Below are 21,104 nucleotides of genomic sequence, written 5' to 3'. Positions count from 1 at the left end.
AGCCCCCCGAAGCTGCGGGGAGCTCTGCCCACCCCCGGCGTGGCGGCGCTGTCCGCGGGTGCTTACGGAGCCTCTCACCTCCCCCCTGCCAGGGCATTTGCAACAACCACGGGAGGTGCGAGTGCGGCAGATGCGTCTGTGACAAGGCTTCGCTGTACACCAGCTCCACCTGCGAGATCAGCTACTCCCTGGTGAGGCTCAGCCTGAGGTCCCCCCGCAGTCATCACTTCTCCTTCCCATGCAGAGCCGCTGAGGAGGGAAAGCGAAGCGGAGGTGAAGGCACACCTCTGCCAGGAGCAAAATCCTGAGCTGGGGGTGGACTCACCCGTCCTGCCTTTGGCAGCCAGAAAGGGTCTGCTACCGGCTGGTTTTGCGACTGGCTGCTTTGCAGCCGTGGGCTCTCTTTGACCTCAAGTTCACCAGCAGAATATCTATCTGCATTTTTCTGCACGTTGGTGAAGGACAGAGATTTGAGGCTCAGCTCCTGGCTTGTTCTGATTTGCCTCAAGACTAGAAAAAAAAAATCTCAGTCTGATGCCTCAGTTTCCCCACAAACAAACATGGTTAATTCCACAGTGGGAGCAGAGAGAGCTGGCTTGGTCATATTTCAGAAAGGCCACCTAAAACCCTTGGAGAAGATCTAATCACTGCCCAAATGCAGGCTGTTGGTCTGAGATTTTGGATCCAGCTGAGCTCCTGGGTTTATAAGTCCTTCATTAGCTGCTGTTCCCTGTGATTCCTTTTCCTGACCTTGCCCTGGTGCTGGGCAGAGGACACCGTGCTGCCTCTCCAGCTCTGCCTTTGGAGATGATGTCCTCCTCGCTCGCCCCGGGCTGTCTCCTGACCATCCCACCTTGCCTCCCTGCCCAGGGCTTCCAGGCCGTGTGCGAGAGCATCCGGGACTGCGTTCGCTGCCAGGCCTGGGGAACGGGCAGCACGAAGGGGAACTGCAGCGCGTGCCACCTCCAGATCCAGATGGTGGAAGAGCTGAAGAAAGGTACCGGGACAAGCGGAGCTGGGGGCGGAGACGCATAGTCTGTAAAGCCTGATGACTTTGCAACCGTGTCCCTCTCCCTGCAGAGGAGGCCAGTGAGTACTGCTCCTTCCAGGATGAGGATGATGACTGCACATACCACTACACCCTGGAGGGAGACCCCACTGTCCTCCCCAACACCACTGTCAACGTGCAGAAGAAAAGAGGTGAGCAGGGACCTGGCAGGGTGGGATGTCCAGCCCACGGTGTGGATCAACAGCCCATCTGCTCCCCACTTTGTCCCTTTGCTGTGCCCCTGGGCAGGGTTAGCTGTGGGTACATCCTTGGCCACCTTCCTGCATGACGGGGTGGGTGACATTGGTTGTCACATGAACTGCAAGGAGTGGAGTGTAGTACCCTCAGGGCCCAGCACCTTCAGAGGTCAGGCCTTCACTGCTGGCACGGGCAGAGAATGACACGAGGTGCTAAATAGCCCCTTGGGGTGGCTGGATGTGAGCAGAGAGGTGCGATAATTCTCCCTGAACAGCTCTTTTCATTGTGAGCACAAAGAGGAAAGTTCCCAAGCTTAACTGGGCTGCTCTGTCCCTCTCAGAGCTGTGGTCCAGCCTTTCCCCTCTGCCCCTGTGCCCCCAGTCCCTCCCAGCACACCCCATGCAGGAGCTGATGTCCAGCAGTGACGTTGCTGTCACTTGCAGAGTGCCCACCGGGGAGCTTCCTCTGGCTCATCCCGCTGCTCATCTTCCTCATCCTGCTCCTGGGGCTGCTGCTGCTGCTCTGCTGGAAGTTCTGCGCCTGCTGCAAGGTGAGTGCCTCAGCTGGCTGCCCCAGCCCAGAGGAGGACCAGACAAAGGCCAAGAACATGACCAATTCCCAGAATCCACCCAGCCTCCAGTATGCCCAGATTGGCAAGGGCTGGGTCTCAGTGGTATCCAGCACCTCTGCTGTTACTGACCAAAGTCGTGGTGGGATTTCCCCTACTGAAGAGATATTTGGCTAAAATCAGCTTCCAGAGCCCCACCCATCCTCTGCTCACCCACCCCTGCTGATGCAAATCCCCCCAGCTGCAGACATGGAGGGGTTTGCCCTGGCTGCAAAGTGATGGAGTCTTTGGCCGTTTGTTTTCTAGGCTTGCCTGGCCCTGCTTCCCTGCTGTGCACGAGGTACGGCCCGTGGGACGTGGGGGAGAGGGATTGGGGGAGTTTGCTGCCTTCCCATGTTGTGGGGGGTGCTGGGGTAAATGTCTGGCTGCTTCCTCCTCCTCCTCTCTGAGCTGGGGAGGTAGATCAAGGTAAAGCTCCTAGCAGAGAGCCTGAGCCAAGGAGCCCTGGAGTTGCTGCTCCATTGCTTCTCCTGGTGTGCCCTACTGGGAGTCCTGCTGCTGGCTCTTCCCCGACCACGGTCCCTTGTAATGTTTGGCTGGTGTGATGTGCTCTCCCCAGACACGGGCATGCCTCGCCCTCTCTACCCCACTCCACTCCTGACACCCTACCACCCTTTGCATGGTGGTAGCCCTGAAGATTCCCCAGAACAGCCTCCAGTGTTGGAAAGCTGATGGCTCGTGTTGTCCCAGTCTGCCCACGCTCTGACCCTGCCTCTGTCTCTGCAGGTCGCACTGTTGGCTTCAAGGAGGACCACTACATGCTTCGCCACAGCCTCATGTCCTCCGACCACCTGGACACTCCCATGATCCGCAGTGGGTCCCTCAAGGGTCGGGACACAGTTCGCTGGAAGATCAACAACAATGTTCACAAGCAGGACTTCACCTCCCTCGCTGCTTCCAACCCCAAAGATCTCGGTGAGTGCCATGTCTGAGGAACAGGGTGTAGAGGAGATACTGCAGGTGCCATAAAGGACACGAACCCTTGATGGTGGCCACCAGCTCCAGCAGCCATCGTGATACCTCTAAGCCAAATTGCAAGGGGGGTTGTTTTTTTGTCTGCTTCCATCCTTGGAGAAGCTGACCAGCACATTCCTGTGTCCAGCCCTGAAGCAGGACAGATGGTAGCCTTGGGGACCTCCTGACAGCCTGGCTTCATGGTAGATGTGCCCTGCATGTGTCACAGTGTCCTTCACTCAGTGACCCAGCCTTCTTCACTGCCACATCAGTCCAGAGCCAACACTGGACACTGGTTCCTTTTCTGGGTCTGGTCAAGAGCTTCCCAGTTAGCCCTCCAGTTCTTGCAAGGTTTTTTCTGCTGGTGCTATAGAGTTTGGTTGCTGGTGGTACAGGATCTGGACATCGAGTATCATACGTGTCCGCGTGCTTCCAGCTTTTGGCTGTGTTACTTCTCTGACCAGGAAGGAGGGAGTGTGACTGGGGAATTTCTCTTTCCAGTTCCCTACGGGCTGTCCCTGCGGCTGACCCGGCTGTTCACGCAGAACCTGGTGAAGCCGGAGACCCGGGAGTGCGAGCAGCTGCGCAAGGAAGTGGAGGAGAACGTACGAGCCCGGGCACGGGGGGGCTTGGGGTGGCACTGGGGGTCAGCCACGCTGAGGGGGTGTCTGCGATGCTGGGGAAGGGAGAGAGCCCCTTCCCTGGGAACCCAGACAGCTCTTGAAAGGAACAGGCCGTTTGTCCTTTTTCTGGCAGAAAGCACAGGTTTTAAGGTCGCAGTTGTGAGAATTATTGAAGTGTCACAGTGATGAGATTTGAGGTTTAGTTTGGGGCATGTGGCTTGAAGCTCCTGTTTGGCTTCAGTTCACAGTCTCTTGCCATGTCCTGGGGCCAAAACATGTGGAGGTCTCTGCCTGGTGTGACAGGGTGAGGGGGGAGGACCTGGGGGTCTTCAGAGGGCTCTGGTGTTTGCTGCTTGCTGAACATGTCCCTGTTCAGCAAAAGGTGTGTCATGGAAGTCCCTCTTCCTCCTTGCAGCTGAACGACGTTTTCAAGCACATCCCTGGCTGCCACAAGCTCCAGCAGACCAAGTTCAGGTGAGTCTGTGGGGGAGAGACCTCCTGCAGAGCAGGGTTCCTCAGGGCCCTGCTGATGAGGGAGGGGAGCAGGGGGCTGGGGTGTAAATTCTGGATGCCAGGAGGGACTGTGGTCTGTGAGACACTGAGCACAAGACCAGTGAGGGTCTTCACCCACCCAGAGCCATAGAGCAGAGCCCACCCAGCTCTGCAGGTGATCTCAGCTGCATCTGGCTTTTCCCATGGTGCTCAATGGGAGAATTCCCACTGACTTCAAAAGTTTCAGCCCTGTGCAAAGTTAGGAGTGCCGGGTGCAGGGTGGAAGAGTCTGGGGATGCTGCCACTCAGCAGGGAGTGCTGCTCCCTCTCCACACCTCTGACTAGATGTTATCTCCCCTGTGGGCATGTTCTTCATTGTATTGGGAAAGCCAGGGCTGGAGGGAGCGGCCAGGCAGGAGGGAACATGTGATGGGGCCACGGGCTCTGCAGGAGGATGGGTGGCACCCGCAGGGCAGCTGCTGCAGCTCAGACCTGCACAGCACCATGATTCATGCAGAACTGTGTCTCCTCAAGTGCATTACTCACTGATTTTTTTTTTTTTTTTTTCACCCTCAGGTTACAGCCCAATTCTGGGAAAAGGTAGGAGGAACTCACAGCCCTCCCTTGTGCTGTGTCTCCGTACGCACGCGTGTGGGGTGGCTGGATGCCCCCCACGCTCACTAGCCCTTCCAGCTGCTGTGTATGATGAGCCAGCCTGGCCTCAGCTCTTACCCAGCTTTCTCTTCCCCCCGGTCACAGGCAGGACCACACAATTGTGGACACAGTGCTCACTGCCCCTCGCTCAGCCAAGTCAGAGATCATCAAAGTGGTGGAAAAGCACGTTTCCCACGAGGCTTTCAATGACCTGAAGGTTTCACCGGGTTATTACACGGTGACCTCAGACCAAGGTAGGGAGCAGAGCCAAGTGCTGCCTCCTGGTTGGGCAGGGCAGGCACCATGGCCACATCTCATCACGGCCCCTTCCCCAGATGCTCACGGGATGGTGGAGTTCCAAGAGGCTGTGGAGCTGGTCGATGTCCGTGTCCCACTCTTCATCAGGGACGATGATGATGATGAGAAGCAGCTGCAGGTGGAGGCCATTGATGTCCCCACTGGCATCGCAGAGATTGGACGCAAGCTTGTCAACATCACCATCATCAAAGAACAAGGTGAAGGGCTGTAACAGTGGCATGAGATGGAAGGTGTTTGTTTGACTGTCCCATGTCCAGATGGACTCACGTGGTTCCTAAGGAAGGTGCAGCCTGTGTATCTGAGCTCTCCCAGATCACAGACTAGAGACTTGCTTGGTAACTCCTATCTTAAGACACCTGGGTCTAAACTAGAGCATCTTTTAAAGTATCCAAATCAAGGTGGTCATCCCTGGTGACAGAGACCCAAACATTTGACCAGCCCAAGTTTACATGCTACCAACTCCACAGCAGATCAAGAGTTGGCCATATGCCTCTGCTGCTCTAGTTAGCTCAAGTAAAACCTCTTTGATGTAATGCTGTGCTGGTGGCAGGGCAATGTCCCCAGCAGTTGGCTTCTAATCCCCACCTGGTGGTTCTGAGCAGGGAGCACGAGTCAGCAGTGGCAAAGTCTCCAGCCCAGGCAGTAATATTTCTCCCACGGTTCACACCCATGGGTGATAAGGAGCCTTGTTCAAGGAAGACATCTGTGTCTTTGCAATGTGATTCTTCATGTGTTTGCTCTACACATTCCTTCTGTCCTGCCCCTTCCAGCCAGCAGCCTCATCACCTTCTTGCAGCCAGCCTATTCCCACAGCCGCTTTGATAAGCTGGCCAAGATCCCTGTCCTGCGGGAGATCATAGACAACGGGAAATCCCAAGTCACCTACAGGACCCGGGACCTGACCGCCAAGAACGGCAGGGTAAGGGTGATGCTCCTGACCCTGGCAGGAATGAGTGGGCACAGAGGGCTGGGAAGGAGCCGACCCCGGGGCTGCAGGAGAGCACTGGTCAGGCTCAAAGGGGTGTGACTGGGAGAGGGGAGACCCAAGGCTTGGTGTTAAAACGTGGCAGACATCCCCTCCATCGCTTGCTCCCTGTGCCTCAGGGAGCTGAGAGGCTGCCTGTGGCTGTGGCAGAGTGTGCCAGCTGCCCCTGCACTGTGGGCACTGGGAGGCAAATGGGGATTCACTGGGGCCTGAGGGGAAGCTCTCCGGGAGCCTTCTCCTGGGTGCTGTGGGCTATAATCACGTACTTCTTCCTCCTCCTCCAGGACTACATCTTCACAGAGGGTGACCTGGTCTTCCAGCCTGGGGAGACCCGGAAGGAGGTGCAGGTCCCCTTGCTGGAGCTGACTGAAATAGATACCCTCCTACACAACTGCCAGCTCAAGCAGTTTGCCATCGACCTCCTGCACCCCAAGTACGGCGCCCAGATTGGCCGGTACCCCCAGACCACGGTGACCATTGCCGACCCAGGTAGGAGCTGACAGCCAGGTCCTAGGGTGGTCCAGCAGTGGAGTGGTGGGACTTCCACAGTGGACCAGCGCACCTCGAGGTCCAGTACAGAGCTCCAGCCCTGCTCCTCACCCGAAAAGGGGCAGGGAGGAGACTCCTCCAGCTCCGAATAGTAGATTTGGGTCTCCCTCTAGAGGCATTGGTGGGCATAGACAGTGGCCGGGAAGAAGACGGATGCTCGTAGATTTGGGTCTCCCTCTAGAGGCATTGGTGGGCATAGACAGTGGCCGGGAAGAAGACGGATGCTCGTAAAGGGAAACAGAGAGGATTCTTCATTCCTTGTCCTTGGGGATTTGTGGATATCCCTTTCCTGGAAGTGTTCAAGGCCAGGCTGGATGGGCTTTAGGCATTTAGTGGCGGGTGTCCTTGCCCATGGCACAGTGGCTGCAACTAGATTTAGGTTCCCTTCCAGCCCAAACCATTCTATGATTTTATTACTTGCCATGAGCTGCACTTGGTGGTTTCTGTGGCTGGAGAGGCAAAACCGTAAGAGTTGTCATCAAGTGGGTTGGTAACATAAAGGTATTTATTACAGTACTGGTCATGACCACTGGGGATACAATAAAGTCCCTTGTCACTGGACCAATCAGAATCATTTCAGGCACAGGCACTGGCATCGGAGAGTCTCCACAGAGCTCTTGGCTGGACTTTGGGGGCTTGGCCCCCCAGAAATGCCTTGAGAGGCTCACTCAGGATGGTGGGGCAGTGCTGGGCAGAGGCAATCTTCCTTCTTTCCCTTCCACGTGGGGGACTAGCACTGATGTGACCTTTCTTCCTCATGTCTGCAGAGGTGGTGGATGGTGTCCCCTCGATGACCGGCATGAGCCAGGTCTCCCAGTCCCCCAAAGGCCGCCTGAGTGCACCACTCAATCCCAATGCCCGCGCTCTCAGCTCCAGAGAAATCCACTTCAGCTGGTTTCCTCCACCTGGAAAACCTCTGGGGTACAAGGTGAGTGGGGTACAAGTAGGGTGAGTGGATCCCAGGGTGGGGTGTGGGTCCCATCCTGCAGATGTTTCACATGCAGTCATCTATGCTGAAGGAATGGGGAGAAGATGCCCAAAGAAGGGAGCAAGCTCACCCCTTCTGGCCCGCTCCATCCTTGAGAGACCATTGCTGGGTGGATATGGGATTTGCAGGAAAGATTCCTGGTGGGTTCATCTCTCTTTCCATCACTTAACAGGAACCACCCAGACTGTTCTGGCCTCCCGTTTCAGAGGAATGGCCCAACACCCTGGCTTTCCCAGAGCAGATCAAATAAGAGACGGGGCATTTCTCACCCATTTTGGTGAGCATCTGAAGGAATTGTGACTTGCTTTTGCTTTGCCAGGTAAAATATTGGATCCAAGGGAACCCCGAGTCAGAAGCCCATCTCATTGATGTCAAAACACCATCAGCAGAGCTGAGTAACCTCTACCCCTACTGTGACTACGAGATGCAAGTCTGTGCCTACAACACCATGGGTGAAGGAGCGTACTCCGACATTATCCACTGCCGCACGCTTGAGGATGGTGAGCAACTCTGCACTTTGCCTCCCACCGTCCCGGAGCAAGTTGGTGCCTGTGCACCTGGTATGGGGTGAGGGCTCCAGCCCTGAACTCCTGATGGTCTTGAGAACCAGCACCAAGCAGCTCCCACTGTGACCCAGCTGTGATCTGGGGAGCTCTGGGCATCGACGGGTGTTATCTCCTGACTCACAGTAACCTGCCCCCTTTGCTCCTGCCTGTCTAGTCCCCAGCGAGCCCGGGCGCTTGGCTTTCAACGTCGTGTCTTCCACGGTGACACAGCTGAGCTGGGCCGAGCCTGCAGAAACCAACGGGGAGATCACAGCTTATGAAGTCAGTTATGGACTCGTCAACGAGGATAACGGTGAGAGCTCACTCTGACTGGAGCAGTCCAGCCAGGCTGAGGTCCCAAGCAGCAGCAGAACCAGAATGGTTCCAAGATCGTTTCTTGTGAAAATTGGGATATGGAAAGGTCACTTCTTGATGGAAGGAGTACAGAAAAATCACCACTGAGGATTTAATTCTGCAAAGCCCAGAGCACTTTCAGTTCCTATTCACTTCCACAGAGTTTTGTGTTGGTTTTCATCATAAAAACTTCATTCATGGGTCTGAACCTAGGGCTGGGTGCCAGAAAGATGCTGTTTGGTGACACACCAGCAACACAAGACCTATGCTGTGGCTTGGCTTCAGCATTCAGTTTGGGAATTTCCCAGAGATGATGTCACGTTTGTCGTGAGCAGCCCAAATAGCTGCTGCACATTGTCCCAGAGCCAGGCTGTGCCCTGACACGGCTGGGATGCTGTGTGGTCTTCTGTGTCTCCTGACCTCATGGGTGATAGGCATACCTTTCTTTGTAGTGCCTATTGGCCCAATGAAGAAGGTGCTGGTTGAAGACCCAAAGAAGCGCATGGTGCTGATAGAAAACCTGAGGGAATCCCAACCCTATCGCTACATGGTGAAGGCCAGAAATAGTGCTGGCTGGGGACCTGAGCGAGAAGCCACCATCAACCTTGCTACACAACCCAAGCGCCCGATGTCCAGTGAGTTACTGCCCTGCCTGGGTGGGGAGCACAGGGACCAGTAGCAGTGCTGGGGAGTGCTCCCCATCACCCCAGCTGCCTCCACATCCTGCTCGCTCTGCTGCACCAGCCACGCTGGGGAATGCTGCACGCCAGTCTGAGCATGGGAGGCCTGTCTGGTTTTAAGCCGCTTGTCTAATGGCACTTTCCACCTCTCCCCCAGTCCCCATCATCCCTGACGTCCCCATCATTGATGCAGAGGGAGGCGAGGACTACGACAGCTACCTGATGTACAGTGCAGATGTGCTTCGCTCTCCAGCCGGCAGCAAGCGCCCCAGTGTCTCCGATGATTCGGGTACGTTGCTCTGAGTTTTGCAAAGGTCATTTTTAACGTTCGTTTTCCTTAACAGCAGCTTTCAGCAATGAGCTTTCACTCCTCCTCTCCTCCTCACGGAGATGGGGAGAACCAAGTCATGGAGATGGTGGAGCTCAGCCTTTCTGAAGCACAGTAGCTGCATGCATGGGAACACTTGACTAGTCACAGTGTAAACAAGACCAGCGTCTCCTTGTCCCAGCCATGAGGCAAAGAGAAATCTCAGCGTGGAGTGAGAGAGGAGCTTTTCATGGCCCTTCCTGCTCATCTTCCCTTCCTGTTGCCATTTGGCCGATCCGTAAGAGTTACTGTCAGCCAACAAGCACTGGCAAGCCACAGGCCTCTGAGTCCCTTGGATGCTCAGGGACTCAAGCCTGTTGGCCAAGCCAACAGGAAGGATTCACCAAGAGCTGGGAAGGCACTGGCTTCTCTTCCTCCATCCCCTCACTCTCTGAATGAGGCTGGCTCCCTTGTCCTGTACTGGGACCGCAAGGGGAAGATGGGCCATGAGTGAAATGATGAGGCTTGTCAGTAGGATCTGGAGGGTCTTCCCTGGGGTCATTCTCCAGGGCCTGGGATCCAGGAGCAAGTCCTTGGTCCTTTCAGAGAGCAAGGTAATGGGAACACCGAGAGACCAACCATCCCGTGTACACATCAAGGAGTGAGGAAAACTCTCCTGAACAGTGGACAATTGTCGCAGATTCTTCGTGACAGGAACAGGCATGTGGTGGGACTTTGACTCTCACCTTTTGTCATGATGGACACAGGGCTGGAAAACAGCCCTGGGGCTGAGGAACCCCACGCATGTCACATGCCCACCATCCTCAATCTACCAGTCACACGATGGTTGCACCGCCTGAACTCATCAGCCAACACTTGGCGAGACGGGCTGTGAACGAGAGTCATTCCCACCGGTGCCTGCCCCTTTCCCTCCCCAGCAAGCAGCACGAAGGTGTTGGTGGGTAGCCTGCTCTGTCCCCTGTAGATCATGCCGACACCAGTGCTTGCGTTGTCCCAAAAGGCTCCAGGTGGAAACATGTGCAGTTGCTGGGAGAAGACTTGGATCTCCGCCGCATCACCTGGAGGCTTCCACCTGAAACCATTCCCCGCCTCTCTGGCAGCAGCCGCTTCTCCTCGGACACCGAGGGTCTCCTCCACGAGGAGGACGGCGACGTGGCTACTGGCAGCCTGAGGAGGAGCGGGACGCCCCGGCCCCAAGCAGGTGAAGGATGGCTCCGTTCCGCACCGAGTGTCCTGTCTCCTCCTGCTCTGAGCCCCAGGGGCCGGCGGCTGGGTCTGCCCCAGCACTTGTCCCCTCCCTCCCCTTGTGTGCCCATCCTCCTCGTGGCGTGATGCACCGTTCATGTGCTGTAGTCTGCTTCAAAACCTTGTCCTCGTGTGTCTGCCCACAAGAGTGTCAAGGTAACCCCCATCTCGGCATGGACTTGGGAGCCTGCTAGCAAGTTGCTTCTACAAAAGGCTGGACCTTCAAGGCAGAAGCAAAGTCAGATGATACCGGCAAAGTGTCACCTCCAAGGGTGGTTCCTCACCTTAGTTAAGTGTTCTGAGCTTCTGGAGCAGATCTGCTGGACTGTTAAACAGAAACTGTTCTCTCATGGGTAGCTGATCTCTCATGGCCTGCTGGGGAGGGATGGGGGTTTGTCAAGGACCAGAACAATGGAGCAGAGTTTGCTTTTCAGATTCAGCTGAGATGGGATCCAGAGTGAGATTTGGAGAAACCACCTCCATAAAGGGCTATTTTTCATCTTCCACCTTCTTTTTTTAATCTCAAATTATAAACCTGTGCTTGCGTCTAAGAGGAGAGATGTGAGAGAACATGGTGAGAACCACAAGGCAGTGCCCCAGCGAGGCCGAGGTCTGGAGTTACCTTGGGCACCACAGGTGTCTCTGGTGTTGAGTGTAGGGCAAAGTCTCCGACTACATGTTTGTTTCTGTAGCATCATGTTGGTGATTGTGGCTTGTTCTAGATGTAGCGCTCCAGCACAACCTTCTAGAGTAGCTGAAGCTGGGATGCAGCCACGGCAGCGTGCACCATGATGCCTCCTGCTCCTTCCTCCCCATGGAAACTGGAGCAGCAGCCCTGTCCACAGCCACGTTCCTCATGGTGTTCCCTCTTTCACAGAGCACTTGCTGAATGGCCGGGTGGACTTTTCCTTCCCTGGCAGTGGCAGCGGCACACTGACCAGGACAACGAACACCAGCTACCACCACTTGCAGCAGGAGCACAGGGTGATGGGGAGCTCCTCACTGACAAGAGACTACTCTACGATGCTGATGGGGCATGGTGAGTACCATGGTGATGGGAGCTGTTCTTCCCCTCCACCCTCATGACTATCTTCGGACTTGTGCCCTGCAAGCCCTGTTGGGGTGAGGACTGTTCACAGCTGAGGGGGCCCATGCACAAGAGATCTGGAAGGTCATGTCCTCACTGTAGACATATAGGTGCTTTGCTAAGGCCACTGCTCCCAGAACCCAGGAAGGATTCTCCTCCTTCACATGAGAGTGCTGGGAAAGGGGTCTACATCCTTATCCTTACCCCATGAGGCACTCTGGGAAGAACATGTGTCTCTTCTTACTCTACATGGTTGTCTTTCAGTTCTATGTATGTGCATCAGCTGGTGCTGACAGAAGGCTGTTAAAGGGCTTTTCAGATCTGAGCCTGGAAGCCATCTCTGCAGGAGCCAGCACCTGGCTGATCCTGCTCTGAAGTCTCCAATGGTGTTTTTCTCTTTCTCTTGCACCGCTTCTGTAGATTACCCAGGGAGATTCCTCCCTCCCATCCGTGAAGATGCTGGGAGGACAATCCCACGGCATGTGGGTTTCAGGAGCAGGGCAAAGGTGAAGGGTTACTACCCCAGCACTGGCTTTCGGGACTCTATAATCATGACTGATGGGTCCGCAGGGATTTGCAAGTACATAGGTACAGCTTTGTCCAGTGTCTCCTCCCAGCCACGCATCCCATAACAGCCAAGCCACCGGCCATCCATGGGCTGTTGCCATCCACTGCTGGCTCCAAACCCTCTCTCCATGGCTTGCTGTGTGCCTCACTGATCTTCCTCCTGACCCGGCCTGTGCCTCCATCACACCACCTTTCCATTTGCAGGTGACTTCAGCTGTGTTTCAACCCATCTGGGCTGATTAACACTCACCACCACTGCCACCGTGCTCTAATGAGTTGATCAGCTCATTGTCTCTGTCCTCCTTGTTCCTAACAAGTTTGTTCTTCTTAGTCTTACCCCACAGGCCCTTGGAGAACTCCTGGGGAGAACGTGTGCTCCATATGAGATGTTGCTCTGCAAGCACCCTGGCCAAAGCCCATGTCAATGAGGGACTTCAGTCCCTGAGTGCCACCTGGGAGGCTGCTGAGCTTACCATCAACCTTGTGTCCCAGTGGGTTGAGTTGGGGGGAAGCCAGAGCACCTGGTCCTGGTTCCAGCTGCCCCCATCCCCTTGAGCAGCCCCTGGAGGTGTTGGGCTGCTTTAGTATAGGGTAGGGACAGCCCTAACTGAGCTATATCTGAAGATGTCTGTGAAGCTTCCGTCACACTGGACAGGGTGCTTCAGGATGAGCAAGGATAGCCATACACGTCACCCAGCCCCTGCTTTGGTCTCTCTACCACAGTAGCATGAGGTAGAAACTTGTTCCACCCAAGGTTGGCAGCCCAAGGCCATGGGATGTCACTGTAGGTGTGCAGAGCCTGTGAGTCCCCTCTCTTGATGGTGCCAACTTGCAGAGATGACATCTTGCCACGTTCTCACCAGACCATCGGGACCATCCCACGCTTGCCCATGCCACTCCCTCCTCTCCCCCAGCCCTCTTAGCCCCCAAACCCCAAATCTCCACCCTGATGTTCCCTTTTTGCCTCAGACTCTAGGCTGCCGCTGGGTGTGCCCGACACCCCGACGCGCCTGGTGTTCTCTGCCCTGGGACCCACCTCCCTGAAGGTGAGCTGGCAGGAGCCACACTGTGAGAAGGAGGTGCAGGGCTACAGCGTGCAGTACCAGCTCCTCAATGGAGGTCAGTGAACAGCAGCGGGGGGTGCGAGTTCTTGGTGCTGGAGAGTCTGCTCCGGTTCTTCTCCTGGGCAACTGACTCTGGGTGACCCCGCTTGAGCAAGGAGGGGTTGGACCAGGTGACCTCCAGAGGTCTCTTCCAGCCTTATCCACTCTGGGATTCAGGGACTGGTCCCAACTCTACTTTTTGTGTAGCCTTGAGGAAATGTCTCAGCTACCCTACAGCTCTCATTTCCCATTTATGCTGGGGGGACAATTCTTGAGGTTGCTTGTGGAGTCACTTCTCCAAAAACTCATTCTCCACCAGCCCAAACATCTTAGTTGAAGGCTTTTTAATCACATTGGATTTGAAGGAAGGATTGGAATGAAAATCTCTTATGTTTACGTGAAACTTGGGGCAGTGCCAGTGAAAATGTAATTCCCTTTGGCTGAAAATCCTTCAGTTTTCAAAAACCTGTTGTTTGTCCCAAGCTTTTTTTTGGAACAACATCTTGTCCTGCACTACCAGTTGTTAGTGGCAAGGTGTGATGGAGGTGGGTGGGATGGAGTCCGGATGACTTTTCCAGGCAGCTCATTTGAGACAGAGTTCAGGCAACAGCTATGGCTCGGTCCGTGTGGCAGCAATGCCACGCTGACATTGTCCTTCCCTGTGTGTCCCAGGAGAGGTGCACCGACTCACCATCCCCAACCCCAGCCAGAACTCGGTGGTGGTAGAGGACCTGCTGCCCAACCACTCCTACATCTTCAAGGTGAAGGCGCAGAGTGAGGAAGGCTGGGGCCCTGAGAGGGAAGGAGTCATCACCATAGAGTCCCAGGTGGACCCGCAGAGCCCTCTCAGTCCTGTGCCAGGTGAGGTGGATGGGGCACAGAAGGGTGGTGCTGATGTCTCTACTGGTGTCTACAGTGACATGGCCCTGCTGTTTTCCCTCCCCTTACCACACCCTGAGCTGTCCTTTCCTTCCTTTCATTCAGAATAGGACCTTCTTCCCCAGGCACTCACCTTCCACTAGCTGTCTAGATAAGCTGAGACCTTCCAGCTCATTTCATAACTGCTGTGTGCAGATCTCTCCCAGGCTGCTCCTCACCACCTTCTATGATACTCACCCCTCCTGCTCGTGCTCCTGCAGGTTCACCCTTCACACTGAGCACACCCAGTGCTCCTGGACCACTGGTTTTCACTGCCCTCAGCCCTGACTCCTTGCAGCTCAGCTGGGAGAGACCCCGCAAGCCCAATGGGTCCATCTTGGGCTACATGGTCACCTGTGAGATGCTTCATGGAGGAGGTACAGTATCAGGCTGTGGAAGCCTAGTTCCCTACATAGAACACAAGGTACCTCCAGCAAAGCCAAAAACTTGTTGCATTTTTGCTGGGACCAGAAACAAAGTTCTCATTGGTGCTTGCACTGGTGCAGACGAAGCGGGGACATGAGGCTGATTCTAGGCCAGGGAGCTGCTGGACCCTGATGCTTTGTGTCATTGCATGGTCTGGTATAAAAAATGTGGTGGGAAGAAGGAGCTATAGCTTATTACAGTCTAAACCCAGTGGAGGTCGTTTGTTGAGGATCACAGTTGTAATAAAATAGAATTTCTTAACCCTTAGTTGAACTGGGTGCAATCATACAGTCCATGGGTGGCATAAAGCTTAGGGAAAGCCAAGACAGAAGCCAGATTTGGGAGGGGGTGTTTGGAGAGACTGCCACTCCTGTCTGTCTTCACCGCTGGTATGTCTGTGTGGATTAGGGGAGCCCAGGAATATCTATGTCGAAGGAGACAATCCAGAAACTACACTCACTGTGCCCCAACTGAGCGAGAATGTCCCATACAAGTTCAAAGTGCAAGCCAAGACCACGCAAGGCTTTGGGCCAGAGAGAGAAGGCATCATCACCATCGAATCTCAGGATGGAGGTACAGTACCATGCCTTTGTGGAGGTACAAAGATAAGAAACCTCTCAGCACAGGGATCACAACTCCTGGAGTCCCATTCTAGCTCTTTTGGTAACTCCATTTTCCATGAAAGACATGGAGATATTGTCTTCCATGGAGACAATGCTGTGCCTCATGAGCACTGTCCCAGTCCTGATGCACTGAGTGAGGGAGGATTGCAAGAACCTGCCAGTGTTTAATAGATTATGAAAGTTCTGTCCTGCACCTGGTTGTACTTACCTGGAGGCAGCTTCTTAGACTGCACAGGTATAAGGCCTTCCCAGTCCTCCAAGTTCCTCTTAAACCTGGCTCTGATGTCAGCAAGAAAAACCTCCTGAGCTGACTGTTGGTGCTCACTGTGCAGAGTTGAGGTCTTGGAAGCTCTTTGTCATTTCCTGTCTGACTCATCCCTTTTCCTTCCTCCCAGGCACTTTCTCCCAGTTTGGAGGACAGCAGTACATGAGAGAGGAAGTGTACAACTTCCCCACTGAATACACCACCAAAACCAGCATCAGCCATTCCTCTCTGGATCCCCACTTCATAGGTAGGGGCTTGCTGTCTGCTTTGAAACCTTCAGAAAGCAAAGCATAAACCTGGTTGTCCAAAGGCCTGAGGGTGCTTTTAATTAAAGTCTCAATGGCAGGGAGGGAGGGTCCATCAGGAAGGACTGATGAAGAGGACCAAACCCTTCCTTACACCATGTCACTCCTCTGCCCCAGAGGCAGCTTCAGACATTTTCCCATGTGCTGCCCAGTAACAGAGGGAATGTTGAGTTTTCCAAGTCCCCCAGGACCATCAGGAGGGACCAAATCATAGATCTTCCTGCAAGGTTAAATCTCTTTAGAGCAGGAAGAAGTAAAGTGTGATGATCATCTTTAAGTGGAACAGTGTAGTTGCCCCATGCTTTCCCACCTGAGTTCATGGACTCCTGAGTTCACATTGCAACACAGAGTTTAGGAGCTGTTAGGTGATCCATCTTACTGACTGATGTAGCAAAGTACTGAATCACTTGATCTGGAGACGTCTTCCATCAGTGAAAGTAGTATTTAATAAGAAACCCCATCAGGTAGAGCAGATCCTACTCCCTGTGACCCTGTACTTAGCATGGTGTCCTGACTACGGAGCTCCTCGTTGCAGATGGCATGCTGATGACAACCCAGCGAGTGGAGAGCGCCAGCAGCACCCTCACCAAACAAGTCACCAAAGAGTTTGTGAGCCGGACCGTGATGTCCAGTGGGACTCTCACCAAACAGATGGAGAGGCAGTTCTACGAGGCCTGAGGCAGGACAGGCTACCCACCAGTGGGACATTTGTGTTCAGATGGCAGGACTTTGTGGAACTATCCAAGGGTGCTCCATCCAGATGCTGCTGTGGTGCCTGGGCAGCTCCTTCTGTGGGAAGAGACCCTCCATGGCACGTCAAGCTCTGGACCTCTCCTCTGGAGCCCAGCACACTCCAAGCTCTGGCACAGTTGGGTCATCAGGTGTGTGCTCATCCTTCAGGGCTTGTTCACCCTGTCCTGCTCTGCAGAGTCTCAGTTCTGTAAAGTCCATGGGGAAGTCTTCCATGAATGATCACCGCACGCTCCAATACCATTCTTCAAAGCCCATACGTCCAAATATAGCTGCCAAAATTTGGATGTCTCAATGGCTCCAGCCTCCCCAGATAAATGGAACAGAATGAGCTCTTCTCATGGCCTCAGTTTTGAGAGGATTCTAGCTGGCAACATCCTGATCTATAGAAGGTCACCATTTCCATCTTTGCTGCAGGCTCTCTGGTAACTTGTTTGTCCACTGGAGATGGTTATTTTGGGCTGTTTGGGTTTGTTTTGTTTTTATGTGAGCTGCAAGGTAGGGGGCTGGGGGTAATCTATGCTTTCTTACTGCACCTATTTGTGTCTATCCTTTGCTGCTAACATCTGGTACCACGACAGCAGAGTACAGCTTTTCATTTGTATAGCAGCACCCATGTAGCAGCACCCATGATGGCCTCTGATGCTTTTTTTTTTTTGCATACAATATTGTACAGTTTTCGTAGTATATATATCTCAATATATAAAAATGTATTTTATTATTTTATTTAAAAAATGGAGGTGGATGAGATCTATGCTGAATGTGGAGGCTACACTGGGACTGTGGCTGCTGAGAAACATTAATAACTGGAAGAAATTAGTTAAGGGCTTGATCCAAAGGCCACTAAACCCTGTGGAAAGCCTGTTGAGCTCTACCTTGGGCCTTGTATCCTCCAGCACTGGAGATTCCAGCAGCCAGACCCACTCACTGCACAGCACCCACCAGCTGAGAGCTCTCCAGCCCCAGCACATGGTGCAGAAGGGCTGGGAGCTGCCTGGAGGTGAGGGACAGGATGGCCTGGGAAGTAGTGCCTGGAGTTGGGAGCAGTGCCTGGGATTTTTTACATGGCTGACATGAAGAACATGACGTTTAGGGGCAGAAGATCTTTTAAAAGCCCTTTTGCCCAACAGCAACATCCATAAAGGGACCCGGGATCTCTCAGTAAGCACAAGGGAAGAGCATGCCTGGGACCAGCAGCTTCTCACCACCCAGAGCAAGTCCCTGAGCCTCCTTCAGCCCTTGGCTTCAGCTGTGCTCACAGAGTGCGGGGTGCAGGGCTGAGCTGAGACCTTGCTGGGCCTCCTTCCCTGGCTCTGGGCACGATGCCTGGCATTTGCTGCCCTCTGCCAAGGAGAACAATTGGGCTCCATGCCTTGTTGAACCCTGTGTTTCCCCAGCGTGCTTCAGCTGGACGGGAGCAGGCGAGGAGCTGCCAACAGTGAGGATCCAGCTTGACGCAGCAGCTGCCACCACTCTGGATTAGAGCTTCCAACCAAAACAGCAGCTGCCTGGTCTCCCTGGCAGCATCACCAGCCTGATTGGATCTGATGCTGGACCTTGGCTTTTTGGTTTGGGTTTTTTGGGTTTTTTTGACTCTGAAGACTTTCCAGCACTGACACCAAGAGCTCCCTCTCCTCTCCGGGCTCTTCCAGTGGGAAGGCTTGTACATGTTTGAGCCAAAGCTGCATGTGGGAGAGTAAAGTCCACAGGAGTCTCCAGGACTGCAGCTGGAGCTAGGTTAGTTTTGAATGTCAGTCAAGAGATGATAACTCACCAACCCTGTGGTTTTACTGTGCCTTCTAGAAGCACTTATTTATCCTGAGTAAGTACCAGTGGCATTAGCCTGCCTGCCTCCCACTCCCCATCTCATCTTTGTGGTTGGGGTTTCCTCTCCAGCTGATATGCCTCTCCCTGCGCAAGGACTCCATGACCCTTTCCCTGTGCTTTGTGATCCAGGATAAAACTACCTAAAAAGGGAGCCCACTTCCAAGCATTTTAACCAAAGATTGTCCTCTACCCAAGAGCCCAGCCCGCCAGCTGCTGCCCTCTGGGGCATCGTGCCATCCCCCCATGCCAGGCGGCTGCGTGGCGAACGGATGCCTCGCACCACAACAGTGTCACCTTCAAACCTTCATCTGTCCTCAGGGCTGGTGGTGTTTCAATCTTTCCAAGGTGGATTCAGCAGCCTGCTTTGACAGCAAGTCTTTGATCAGATGACTTCCTATTGCACTCAATAAATGTTTTCTCTACAGCTTGCCTCTTCCCTTTTCTTAAAAAAAACCCCAACATTCTCTTTTAAAAAATCATTCTCCCCCTGTAATCTCCATCTGCAGCAAGAGGTGAAGGATATGTCCCAGAAGCAGATACACAAGCAGGAGCTCCTGCCAAGCATCAGGACCTGCTGCTCCTCCACTGCCACCTCCTGTGGCTGCAGCTCGAGGCACTACTGTACCCCGCAGCCCAGGTAATGGTCATCACACCAGTGCCAACTGGAGTTAAACCAGTCTCCTCTGAGGAAAGGTCCCCGGTGGCTTTGGCTCAGAGCTCCGCTCAGGCAGGCGCAGAAGGACTGTGCAAATGTTTTGCATTTATTAGGCAAATGCTGCAGCCAGACAACTGGCGTCCTGAGCGCAGCCCAGGCGAGGCAGTCGCTCCTCTACAGGGGCAGCACCTTTGCCCCCCCCGAGGGCTGGGTGAGGATGAAGGTGGCCGTGCCGCTGTACTTCTCCTAGGAGGTGAAAAGAGCAGTAAGTGCCCGTGCTCTGGGGCCAAACCACGCCGCAGCAAGAGGCCAGGCTGGGGGATACTGGAGCCAGGGGAGAAAGGCTGTGCCAGCCTGCCCAGCCCTGTCTGATCCAGCCACCGCTCCACCAGCGGCTGTGTGAGATGCTACCTGGGGACAGCATGCTGTCCTGGTCACTGCCTGGGGTCCCTTGGTCCCCCCACAGCACAGGGCAGGGAGGTTATTGACACACACCTAAGATGACCCTTCAGCAGCCCCTCATGGACTGTTCTTGACTTTTTCCAACCCCTTTTGACTGTCCTGACGCTGCTGAACTCCACAGCCTCTGGTGACAGCAGAAAACTGCAGTGTGTCCTCAGCTCCAGTATTCCCCTAACTCATTCAGTGGTTGCTGGTTCTTATTTTTCCACACTCACCCTATCTACCCCCTTTGCTATTCTGTAACTCCTGCTCATGTTCCCCCTCTCCCAGCTTCTCACCAGATGGCAGAGGCTTCTCCCTTTCAGTCTCTCCTCATTTCAGGCACCTTCCTCTGCCCCTTCTTTATCCTCCCAGCTATTTACAGGGCACACCATGATCTCACATGGCAGCAAAAGGAGGCTCTGGCTCATTCACTGCCCTCATTTCCTGACACCCCCATGTTGCTGGTGTTTTCAGCTACCAGTGCACACTGAGCTGCTGATTTAGAGAACACTGATGACAGCACTGAGATCTTTCCTGGGCTGTAACTGCTGGCATTAAACTCAGCTTTGCCTAAGCTTGGCTTGGATTCCTTTTCTTTAGCTAGATTTAGTCTTCCTGAAGCTCACCCGCCACATCTTCACTCACTTTCTCAATGTAACAAGCTCCTTGGGCAATGCTCTGCAATCAGCACAGTGCTGAACTACCTTCAAGTGCTTAGTAGTACCAACAGCCCTGGTGCAGCACCAGATGGGCTGCACCAACCCCAAGTGCCTCAGGAGCGCAGCTTCAGCCGTGTCCCCAGACCCTACCTCTGAGTGGTTCTTCAGATCAATCTCCTGGCATTTTCCACTGCCTACCTGGATGTGGTGCTGGGCTCTCTCTGCAGCCCTGGCCTCCAGCAGCGTCACCGTGCAGCCTCCGAAGCCTCCTCCGGTCATCCTGCTGCCGTAAACCCCCTCGACCTCCAGGGCTGCTGCTACCAGCTCATCCAGCTCCGGGCAGCTCACTTCATAGTCATCCCTGGAGAGAAGAGACCTGTGGTCATCCCTGCCCTGCACCCCAGCCATAGTCCCTGCACCACCAACAGCTGAAACGGGCATCTTGGTGCATCCATTGGTGCAAACTGCAGCAAAGGAGGATGCTGCAGCTCCAGGTCCAGTACTCTGCCTGTAAGCACACGGATCCATGAGCAAAGCTGTGAACATCAGAGGCCCACCAGGAACGGCTCTAAGCAGCGTGTCTAACATACATGACCATGACCAGCTGCCTCATCTCAGCACCTCCCAGCACAGAAGTTTGTGGGGCTCCATTTCTGTGGGGCTGAACTATGAGGGACACCAGAGAGGACACAGGTCTGGCTGCCCCCCATGCTGCACCCACGGGCAAGGGAACCCCATGAGGACTGGACACCAGTGCCACAGACACAGCCTGGCCTGCCCCAGGTCTGGCCCATCCTCACCTGAGGGAGTTGTGACTCTCCACCATCAGCCTCCCGAACATCCTGTAGTCCCTGTCCCGCAGTGCCTGCGCTGCCTGGGCCGTCCG

At 54.4% G+C, this 21,104-nt stretch overlaps 1 protein-coding gene across 1 annotated transcript; it reads left to right on the top strand.

The window, feature by feature from the left end:
* Nucleotides 1-92: 92 nt before the first annotated feature.
* On the top strand, nucleotides 93-16,561 carry ITGB4 (integrin, beta 4; the record flags this gene model as incomplete). Its single annotated transcript, XM_008938920.1, has 26 exons — nucleotides 93-191; nucleotides 871-997; nucleotides 1,081-1,200; nucleotides 1,690-1,796; nucleotides 2,121-2,154; nucleotides 2,601-2,789; nucleotides 3,330-3,433; nucleotides 3,867-3,925; nucleotides 4,520-4,543; nucleotides 4,703-4,851; nucleotides 4,933-5,112; nucleotides 5,686-5,834; nucleotides 6,185-6,389; nucleotides 7,217-7,377; nucleotides 7,757-7,937; nucleotides 8,158-8,295; nucleotides 8,789-8,971; nucleotides 9,174-9,305; nucleotides 10,345-10,545; nucleotides 11,467-11,628; nucleotides 13,213-13,362; nucleotides 14,019-14,207; nucleotides 14,486-14,641; nucleotides 15,099-15,263; nucleotides 15,709-15,825; nucleotides 16,419-16,561. Coding segments are annotated over 26 exons (3,624 nt in total), but the record flags the coding sequence as incomplete, so codon positions are not given.
* Nucleotides 16,562-21,104: the final 4,543 nt, after the last annotated feature.

This window comes from Merops nubicus, unplaced genomic scaffold (genome assembly GCF_000691845.1).
Source record: "Merops nubicus isolate BGI_N331 unplaced genomic scaffold, ASM69184v1 scaffold35024, whole genome shotgun sequence".
Classification (NCBI taxonomy): Eukaryota; Metazoa; Chordata; class Aves; order Coraciiformes; family Meropidae; genus Merops; species Merops nubicus.
The sequence above is the reverse complement of the archived record's forward strand: the minus strand, read 5'-3'. Positions and strand labels throughout refer to the sequence as shown.